This window comes from Glossina fuscipes, unplaced genomic scaffold (genome assembly GCF_014805625.2).
Source record: "Glossina fuscipes isolate IAEA_lab_2018 unplaced genomic scaffold, Yale_Gfus_2 0, whole genome shotgun sequence".
NCBI lineage: Eukaryota > Metazoa > Arthropoda > Insecta > Diptera > Glossinidae > Glossina > Glossina fuscipes.
Window position 1 is genome coordinate 30,716,276 of NW_023998414.1, and position 11,429 is coordinate 30,727,704.

At 34.8% G+C, this 11,429-nt stretch overlaps 1 protein-coding gene across 3 annotated transcripts in view; it reads left to right on the forward strand.

Moving 5' to 3' along the window:
* The first annotated feature begins 605 nt into the window (after nucleotides 1-605).
* The window catches only part of LOC119644550 (uncharacterized protein DDB_G0287625), a 20,831-nt gene continuing 10,007 nt past the window's right edge, over nucleotides 606-11,429 (forward strand). Inside the window, exons 1-3 of one of the 3 annotated variants that reach the window (XM_038044123.1) lie at nucleotides 611-1,331; nucleotides 1,398-4,004; nucleotides 4,188-4,837. In XM_038044123.1, coding sequence (XP_037900051.1) covers nucleotides 969-1,331; nucleotides 1,398-4,004; nucleotides 4,188-4,837 — 3,620 coding nt within the window. In that variant the 5' untranslated portion in view covers nucleotides 611-968. Of the gene's footprint in view, nucleotides 1,332-1,397; nucleotides 4,838-5,230; nucleotides 9,031-11,429 lie in introns of those variants that run through there. The other 2 variants (XM_038044124.1, XM_038044122.1) reach the window with 2 other exon arrangements.

Below are 11,429 nucleotides of genomic sequence, written 5' to 3' on the forward strand. Positions count from 1 at the left end.
CTGATATTTACTTCGTTAGCTAAAAATGTACCCTTTCACACTGCCTCGTTATATAAGTATCAAAGTAGCAGTCACTTCATTCGGCAAGAAAAATTTCAAACCATAATTTTGTTAATTTTTTCTATTTGGATTTTATTTAATTTATTTTTTATTAATTCATCATGTAGGAATGAAAAAAAGGCGGAAAAGAATGATTCACGCAGACACGCTTATTCTCAAAGGGGCCGGGTGGTGCTGGCTTAAAAAAACAAACATATTTATAACGCACTTTGTAATAATAGATAAAGAAATGAATCTAGTATCAATTTTTTGTGGAAAAAACACCCAATACACCCTTCCATAGTTTGTCTTGCATTTCATATATTTTCATTTCATTTTGCGTTCACTTAAAAGTAATTGGAAACAATTATTTGTACAATTAATATTAAATGCAGATATTTGATGTTCCAACATTATCTTACTTTTAATACGAATTGAAACGTTCCGTCCCGTTGCTGTTTGCGCAATACGTTCGTATTTCGAAACGTTTTAGAAACGAAATTGATCAAATCATCTGTCACCAAAATAATTGCTATTGCCTTCGTAACAAAATGTAACGATTGAAGCCTACTTGCAACGAATAAAGCTATCTACTCGTAACGAATGTAACGATTAAGGCTTTTCGGATTACAGTAATCACAACATTGTCATCTCTGGTTTTCACTTGATGGAAAAAATGGCGACAAATATAATTCTACAAAATAGATGTATTTGCTGGTGAAAAATATGAAATTTGTCTAAAAAAGTGCATTTTGAACAGAAAAAATATAATAAAAAAGTGACATCTTATTGAAATTTGAGTGATCGGTTGACATATTTCATTAAATATTTGAAGAAATTTCACATTTTGAACACTAAAAACTTGTAGTTAAAATCACAGCATACAGAAGGAAAGGTGACTTGGTTAGGAAACCAAATATATATTAACAATGTGGAATCAATGGGCCGGAATGGCGGCTGCTCCATTACCACCTCCTATGGTAGCCGCGCCACCTTTACCAACAACAGCACCCCCACCACCACCATCAGAACCAGCTCCGCAAACACCGACAGTGCCGAATGCGCCTGGCTCGGCAACTTTAATAGGCCCAGTTTTGCCCAGTGTAGCAACGCCCACAGCTCCGCCATTAACTGCGGACATGTCAGCAACTGCAAATCCTTATTCCGAATACACGGCCGCACAATATGCTGCTATGACTCCGGAACAGCAGTACGCTCTGCAACAACATTGGCAACAGTGGCAGGCCTATCAGCAAGAGTACGCTAAATGGCACGCCCAATATGGAGAACAGGTAATTGCGCTCAAGAAATTTTCTCAATGTTTCATTGAATTTAATTGAAATGCTTATAATTTCTAGTATAAAAGAGAAATGGAAGCTGCTGCTGCTAACAATCCAGCGTACGCTGCTTATTATCAGCAACAACAGCCGCCAACTGTTCCAACAACGATTGCCGCAACTGCCCCTAAGCCCGTTCAGCAGCCGGCTAAAATAACAGGCCAACCGCAATTGTATGTTCAGCAGCCACCTGCATTAAACCAGATGAATTCGTCTTCTCTACCACCACCAACTAACGTACAACCATCTTGGCCACATCAGCAACAAGCACAGCCACAATACAATCATCCACCACCAAATTTCAATATCTCACAGCCACCACCAATTGAACCAAGGATAGACGGCGGAAACCAGCATCATTCAATAAACAGAGATGCGAGCGCTAATTATCAAAGTCATCAAAATCGAAGTTATTCTGACAAAAGGGGTGATAATGATAATAACGTCGCAGCGAACGATTACAATTTTAATCAAAATCGTGATAATAATCGTGGGCCACAGGACCATGGCGGTGGGGTTAATGTAAATGCCAATACTGGTTCAGACAATCGGAATAATCGCGGGCCAAATAACAGAAACATGAATAATCGTGGTAGCAACTGGAACATTTCTACAAATAACCGATGCAATGATGGAGCAAATAACTTAAACAATGAACCAGATAATAATTGGCAAGCAAATTTGCCGACCTGGAATAACAGCAGCAATAACAACAACAACAACAACAGCAGCAGCAGCAGCAGATCAAATATTTGGGAGAATAATGATTCCCATGATGGTTCTAACAGTGTGGATAGAGGCCCTAGTTGGAGTGCTAGTTCAGGAAATAAAGGTCCCAATAACCGTAATAATGACGGCTTCAATAATAGAGATTCTAATTGGAATAATAACGGACCAAACAGTGCTCGAAATTCGTGGAATAATAATAATGATAATAATTGGAATAATGATGTTTCAAATAATCGTAGTGGATTAAACGTTCGGAATAATGACGCATTCGACAATAGATCTCGGAATTTAAACTGTTGGGATAATAACGGTTCGAATAACAATTGGAATCAACGTGGTGGTAATAGTGCCAATGCTTGGAATAACGGTCCCAATGGAAGCCGGAATTTTGCTAATAAAAATTCGGATAATAACCAGCGGCGTCTTGGGGGCAGTGGACGAAAACCTCCTGAATTAGATGAAGAAAGTTTCGATCGTCAGTTTCGTCAATGGGAAGAACAGTTCGAAGAATGGAAACGTGCTAATGCTAATCATCCCGATCGCGAAATGTATCGACGTTACGAACAAGAATTTGAAAAACAACGCCAGAGAATTATTGAGCGCCGTGAACAAATGAGGCGCCGTAAAATGATGCAAATGGGCGTGAACTTGCAGCAATCTCCACAAGATTCACAACAACCAAACAATCTACCACAAATGCAAAACCCACCACAAAATAAAAATTCATTAGAAACTAAGAGCGCTCCCCAAAATCGATGTTTAAATCAACATTTAGATGAAGGAAAGGCCATTTCAAGTGCCACGATTGCTATGGACATAGCGAGCGAATTGCCAGAGTCTATCAATAAAGAGGACGCATGCTCGGAATCAACAGACCGAAAGTCCCATTCTTTTAGACGGGAAGACACGTGTGCTTCCTCGGGTAAACGCAGAACTCGTTTTAGTTCACCTCCGTCGAAGATGAAATCGTCGGATGCCTCCACTTCCACAAATACAATCAGCAATTCTATGACTATGGAAATTATAGATCTTGAAGATGATGACGAACAAGATGATAATCCGGAAAACTCCTCTAAAAACATGTCCGAAATATTTAAGAAACCAGATGGCATTCCCGGGTTAGATCTAGTGGAAGATGGTAATGACAAATCTGGCAAAAATGAAGAAACTATTGTTACCAATCCAGTAGCAACTGAAGAATCAACGAAAAAAATTCCATCCTTGTTTGATGTGAAGATAGACAAACCGACAATGGATCAAGGGAAAACCGATGAAGACAAATCGAAACCAGCGGCTTCGGGTGCTATTATACCTGACATAGCCAATTCTTTAAATGACCCGGAATTTATGAAAAAAATATCCGAAGCAGTCGCTAAAGCCCAAGGCAAAGATTGTTTAGATAATGCCTGGCAGGGTAATGATAATGTGCGGTCAGATAATGATGGCCGGCCTCTGACGTTTGCGGAGTGGCAACGCCGCAAAGGTAATGCCCCTCAGAAACGTAATGAACCGAGTGTGGAACGTGACAATCAGAATTCTAGCGACAGTTTTCGCCAGAAACGCTCAAATGAACCCGAACCGGATGATAATAACTCGAATTATAGTGACGCTTACAGTGGTAGCGCAACCGTAGATGCAGAAGAAAAAGGACCTAACTTCAGTGGTAACTTAGCTCCGGATCCCAACAATTTTGGTCCGAATAGAGGAGGTAATAATCATGGACCTAATCACTTCAATAACCGAGGAAAAAATTACGGACCTAATGAATCCAGTAACTTTGGACCAAATGCACCCAACAATTTTGGACCGAATGGGCCCAATAATTTTGGACCGAATGGCTCCAATAATTTTGGACCGAACGGTCCAAATAACTCTGGACCAAACAACTTCGGACCGAATGGCCCCAACAACTTTGGACCCAATGGCCCCAGCAACTTTGGATCAAATTGTCCCAACAATTTTGGACCAAATGGCCCCAACAATTTTGGGCCAAATGGTCCCAGCAATTTTGGACCAAATGGATCCAATAATTTTGGGTCCAATGGCCGCAATAACTTTGGTCCAAATGGACGCAACAACTTCGGACCGAATGGACCGAATAATTTTGGACCTAATGGCCCTAATAGCTTTGGATCTAACTGTCCTAATAATTTTGGACCAAATGGCCCTAATAACTTTGGACCGAATGGCCCCAATAACTTTGGAACGAATGGCCCTAACAATTTTAGAGGTTATAACAATCGAAATTTCGGAGGACCGAACGGACCAAATTTTGGTCCCAATGGGCCAAATAATTTTGGTCCTAATTTCGGCCCCAATGGCCCAAGTTTTGGTAACAACGGTTCTAATTTCAAATCCAGCGGCCCCAATTTTGGTCCTAATGGTCCGAATTTCAATTCCAATGGTGGAAATTTTAATTCGAACTTTGGTCCGAATGGGCCCAATTTTGCATCCGGTGGCCGCAAATTTGGTAGAAATGGACCTCCAAATCGGCGCAGTTTTGGCTTTAATCGTCCTGAAACTGACGATACCCATAGCCAGAGCGGATCGAATTTTGGTGGCGATGGTGGTAATAGCGATTATGATGACCATGCTTCGGATCAAAATACCTCGTCGCGTAACAGAAGTAATCCTTTTCGTCGCAACGATGGCCCCCATGTGCCAGTGTTCGATAACGATGATAACAAACGCAAAAAACGATCGCACGACGGCAGCGATTCATGGGTGAAAGGGTACGTAAGGCAATAAATTAATTTTAATAGATTATAGCTTTTAAATTATTTCCTTCTTATCGATGAACATTTGCAAGTCGGTCCGTCTATAAAGCAAAAAGCATAATCCAGGATGATCTTTAAGTTGAAAATCAATCGAACTTGTTTTGATATAGTTTTTTTTTTTTTTTCTGATTTGTGGCATACCAGCATTTTGTATCTACTTCACCAATCATGTGTTTATATAATGCTTATCCTCTTTCACCGATACTGAAAACGATTTAATTTAACTGAAAAAAAAAAAAAAAAAATCGAAAATCATCTCTGTTAACATTAGCATTTTTATTACCGTTTTATTTTTTTTCTTCTTCCACATTTGTCGTCTGCTTGCTTACGCGCACTATTTGTGTGTAGAGGTGGGAATTATGATAAACCTAAATTCGCGAAACTAAACAAAAAGCGACTACAGTCAGCAATGGATGAATAATGCTCGCGGAATCGTTTAGACGATCACACAAAATCTCGTCATTTTAATTACTCCCTATAGACACATTCGGTAAACTCTCTTCTACAATATTTTCCCATATACTTTTTCGTAAAGTATGTCAGTTAACATTATATGAAAATTATTAAAGCCAAAAGAGAAACATAAAAATTGTGCTTTGCAAGGTATAAAATTTTAAAGTTTGTCATTACATATATGTTAAGTGAACTAACATAAGGACAAAATAAATCCACTTCATTATTATTCATATACTAGAGAATAAAAAAAAAAAAGAAAAAAGAAAACTTCTCTTGTTTTTCAATAAATGTGGAAAAACACGTGTCTTGTAATTTATTTAATAGGGTCACAATCTGTTTTAGGAGCCCCAATAATTGTTCATTTAGATGCTTGTACAAAATCAGAGATTCATCGAAATTTATTTCTATTTTTTTAAATCACATGATAGATAATACGATAAATATTTCAATATTAATAATTTTTATCGCATAAAGGTGGAAAATGAAACGCCTTGAGCAACAAATAATGATTTCCTTAAATTCCGCATTTCCGCATTTCCGCAATTTTTAAGATGCTTTTCCGTCCGCTATTATTAAATTAATGCCATAAATATACAGCAAACTCTAAGCAAAGGGCTTTAGTTATCTATGTGAATTTTCGCAAAAATGCAAAATGACTAACTCGAGCTAAATATCTTTGTTCTTCACAAGGTCAACTATTTACCTAAGCGAGAAATTGTTGTTCGCTACGGGGTGATTTTTAAAAACTCACCATCCTAGTTAAGTAGAGACAGAAAAAAACGTCCTTTTTTTTTTTGAACCGATCCAGTCCAAAAGTTTGGGCGTAATTTCGTAAAAATTAATTTACATAATTATATCTTGCATAACTTGCGTTATAAGGGTGTATTAAGTTTGTGCGTATGTATGCAACACGTATAAGGATTTGAGATAGATCCCCTTTTTATTAGATCGATTGATTGAGAGCCACTTTCTGAATTGATCTTAGCTTGTCAGTCCGTTTATCCGTCTGCCCGTCTGTCTGTCCTGTTTTCAATCTACAGATCGCAATTTTTCAGATGCACCGATGGCCTAAGGACGATAGCTATTAAAAATGGCTCGCAGCGGATCAATTTTTCGCCAACTTCCCTTATAATGCTTTATGCTAAAAAGTCATTATATGATGCATGGTATAGGGTATTCAATGGTGGGTTGTGACCCACTGTAACGTTTTTACATGTTTTATACAGGTTTATATTTACACAAAAATAAAAATTAAATTTGTTTATACTAACTTCAATGACACAACAACAAATCTTTTGTCAATTGAACGGCTCAAATGGGCAAAAACTTGTTTTTATTGATTCCGTTCAGCAATCTCAATTATAATTTTTTTTTTTTTTTTTAATGCTTTTTGCCAATTTTCTATCGATCTGAGAATTATATTCGATTTTCATAATGGAATTGCAACGACTGCGCAGAGAGTTACGTGTTTTATGAAAGTACTTAAAATCCCAAAAAAAATTATTATATAAAAAAAAAAAAAAAATGAGAAAATGGGAAAATTAGAATTGGGCATTAGGTATTTCCATATAAGTCACGTGAAAGAAATGCAAAATGAATTAATAAATGCGGACGTGACATGTGACGTAAATAATGCTTGTAATAAATCTGTGATCAATATCTCCCATAGGCGGCTGCAAGTTAAAATACTTTTTATTTATGATGGGTGGTTGGCCTACGACCTTTTTTTTTTTTTTATATCTAAACTAATTTTTCAGATATATTAAAAACTACGGTTAGTATTTCTGACCGATGATTAAGACAATGATATTTTAGTCGACATTCCGACCTTGAAGTTTATCTCAGTTGAATTTACGCCCAAGAATTTGAACATAATCGCTGAAAAGAAAATTTGAAAAGAGATGCTTTCCCTATGGCCCTAACTTAAACTTATTGGGAAACATTTTCTTTTGTGGGATGCATCGTATATATGAGCAAAAAAAGATAAAACGAATAGTTGCTGTAACCGATATAATTATTGTATAGCGCTGCAAGTACATTAAAGAAGATTTTAATATTAAAAAAAACAAATTTGATAATTTGTTTATTATATGCATACCACATGTTGTATTTTTAAATAGACCCCGATTTGAATGGAACGTAGAGCGAAAATTCGCTCGTTAAAGACACCTTGTTGTATGTCGTGTCGTATATATAGTACGTTCCAAATTATGACCTTCTATGATTTAGTAGCGCTTTTAAAGCGATCACATAAAAATGTACATTTTTCGGAACGTTATTTTTTTTTTGGTCTTGAAGCTGCTTTGATTGAATTCCTTTAGAAAATGTTGCAAAAAAAAAAATTCATTACACGGAAGAAATATTTTCCGTGAAATTTTTAGCTTTAGTTTAACTTGAATGAGATAACCGTTGAGTAGATATGAGGCTGGGGATGATTGAAAAGAAGTGAGTATTTCATTATAAACCTTCTAACAAGAAGTGTTCGCGCGACCAGAGAATGGGAACAAATATAAGAACTTGGACACTAGGACACTTTTATGGTTTTGATATTGAATATGGTTGTGCGGACGTATGTGTTACACTCAGGGCGGCTTAAGATAGACGAACCTTTTATTAAAACGATCGATATAGAATCATTTGCTGAATCGATCTAAACATGTATGTCCGTTCGACGTCTGCTCATGTACTCCTGAGTACAATGTACGGGTCGCAATTTTTGAGAGATTTTCATAAAATTTATTGCACTGGCGTGCTTTAAACCAATGATGACCGCTATTGACATTGGTTCGGATCGGTCCACTTTATCGAGCGTTCCCCATATAACGCCTTATTTTCAAAAGTAATTTGCAATTTTCCAAATTGATCGAGAAAAGTCGCTGAGTAATTGTATGTCGACTTTCTAAATTAGTATTAAAAGTTTGGTTCGTCTGAGGCAATTTTTTGAATCTCTTCTCGAATAACGATTCCTACGAAAAGTGAATTTTTATATGCTAAAGAAATGTAATGTTCAATATTTTATGATGGAAATTGGTTCATAATAGTAAATTGACAAAGAAATCAATGTTAACGTGTTTGGACTATGTAGGTCTATAACTTGGATACAACCGCATGTAAGGATTCTCAGGAAATCCAAAATTTTTTATGCTAAAAACACTAATTATCAATATATTAGTGGATTAAATTTGAACCACTTTGGTCCTCTTCTTTTTTTTTTTTGGACCCCATCCTACATAAGATTTTTTATGAATAGTGAGCCGTTCAGAAAAAGACTTAATTTTTAATATTTTATGAGGAAAGTTGGCTTATTGAAGTCATTTACCAAGAAAATTAACAATAGGGAGTTTGGATCACATAGGTCTATTTTTTAGATCCTAACATATAATAAGGGGCTACAATAAAAAGCAAGCCCTTATATAGAGGGAAAAATCAAAAATCTAGACGGAACTGAAACTGACGGAAACTGAAATATAATAAAATTTTTAGGCAGTACATTAAGTTTTTTAAATTTAGACCATGTCATGTGATGTTTATGGGCATGCTCCGAAGTGCGTGCTCTTATGAAAAGTACGTCTTTGGATGAAAATAATGTCTAATTTTTGGTATATTATTACCAAAACGAATAACTGTGCGAGACGTAGTGGCATAGGGTATCTAATGCTCAGCTTTGCCGGGCTAGTTCTTACCTGTTTTAGATTTAAATTTGCAATTGTTACACACCGTGTTGTGAAGCTTACCCTTACACATTAAACATGCCGCGCGAAAATAATCATTTTATTACTTAAATATTTTTAGTTTATTTTATTCAAACACACGGTACAAGCCACGCGGTCCAAAACGACTTACGTTTGGCGAACATAGCTCATGACAGTAACTAATTTATATAGAAGTTCATAATGGTACCACTAGCCAGACCACCTGAAATAAATGCTTAATATGCTTAATATCCTGCTCGATCGTTATTCGTCTTTTCTTCCGTCGCAAAGAAACTGCCAAATATATATATATATATATATATTTTTTTTTTTTTTTTGGGTATTGATTGTACTCATGTTATTACTGCTTAAGTAGTTGCAGAGCCACATTCATATTCTATATTTATATAGGGCAACTGATAATTTATTTTATTTTTTTTTTTGGGTCATTGTGGCTCAGATTGGTTAAGTTTTGAACTTGTTATGCAAGTTTCAATAAAAAATATCCTGAATGTTTCTTGGGCGTTATAGTCTCTTAGTAAAGAGGGAAATATTTCCGAGTTTTTCTCTGATTGTGTAGTTGTTGTGGGGTACTTGTACCGTTACCTAAAAGATCGATTGTATTCGCCCGCGGCCCTAGCCGTTCAGTTTTAAAATTCTTATGAACCTCGTGGTCTTCTTTGATTCGAAGCATTCTACCGTGTCCGGTGTTACAAAATGCTCGCCAATCATTTGGTGCCTGATTCTGCACATCGGCCTCACATTCACACAGAATGTAATGCATGACATACGCTTGACGTAGTCAAGTTTTGCTTCTCTAAATGCATTTCATGCCAAGTTTCATCTGTTCATAAATACGTATATATAACATCTACACATAAATAACTATATAACATTTATACATATATATATATATATGTATATGTATATTATATATGTATACGTATATGTACATATATATGTATATATATATATATATATGTGTATTCATTATAAAATGAAAACTCTCATCTTAATTATGAATTATTTTGCAAATGCTGTTAAAGCATCTACGGTTGCAAAAAATACGATGCAATATTGTCTTAAACGAACTAAACGAAAACGTATCGCTTTTATGAAACTATGAAACATAATTAACTGATTTATTAATAGCACCATGTTCTTCAAAGGAAGCTTATTATCTTTACTTTTTTTTTTTTTTTTTGCATTATATTAGAATTTTAAGGGAAGATACATATTATGGGCAGATACTTGTGAACGGTAAGGCTGTGTACACGGCGATAACAAGTACAATAAAATTTATCTTCATTTTGATTGTGAGTTGATTTTCAGTTAAGAAAGCTAACTAATATTTTTTTATTTATTATTATTATTATGAATTTTAGGGAAAAATATTACAAAAATTTTTCATAACAATTTTTTTTTTTTACAAATTATTTATTCATGTATGACAAATGTTGCGGAAAGCAAGTCTCGGCTCTTACACAACTTATAGTTGTATAGGTGATAGAATCAGATATAAAAATTTTTTATCGAAACTTAGCTTAGAACAAAAGTTTTCAAAAATTAAATCAAAAATTTCATCTTTTTATTTTTTGAAAATTTTTTAAATTAAATTTATTTATTTTAATTGAGGACAAAATGCAATGAGATTGTATATTATATTGCAGAATTCTAAATTCTATAATCTAATAGTGTTAGCGAGGTAAGAATTAAAGGTGCAATTAGAGCACACTCAAATTGTTGAGGAGTAGCTGTTGTCGGCACCACGTTGTGGTGGTGGTCCTTAAGATACTCTAATTTACTTTCGTTTGCTAACTCCACAGACATAACTTAAAGTGTGTGCGTCAATTAAAAGAAACAAAAAAAAATAAAAAATAAAAAATAAAAAACAGACAGACAGACAGACTAATCAATAATATAACTTCACAAGCAGGCCATCGTTGTCTACACTACTGTCTAGGGGCAACAAGGGAATGAGTGTCAGCACTTAATTATAAGGCTTTTTTTGTTTTTTTTTTTTTTTTAAACCACACATATATAAATCATTTTTATTTACGAAGAGAAAAAATAAATAAATAAATTAAAACCAAATTAATACATAATGACGATTAAAATTTCAAATTTGTTAAATTATTAATTATCTAGGTTTTAATTTGCATTCGTTGGCGTCGAGGGTACTATAAGTTATGTACATATCTATTATAAATAAATAAAATAATAAATAGAATATATTTATAAAAAAGTAAGTCTCACCATTAAATGATTAAACAGTGGCAGCCGTTCACAGCGTACACATAAAAAGGAATTTTTATAATATATATATATGTATATAATATATATATATATGTATAATATTATTTATATATATATATTTATATATATATATATATATATAT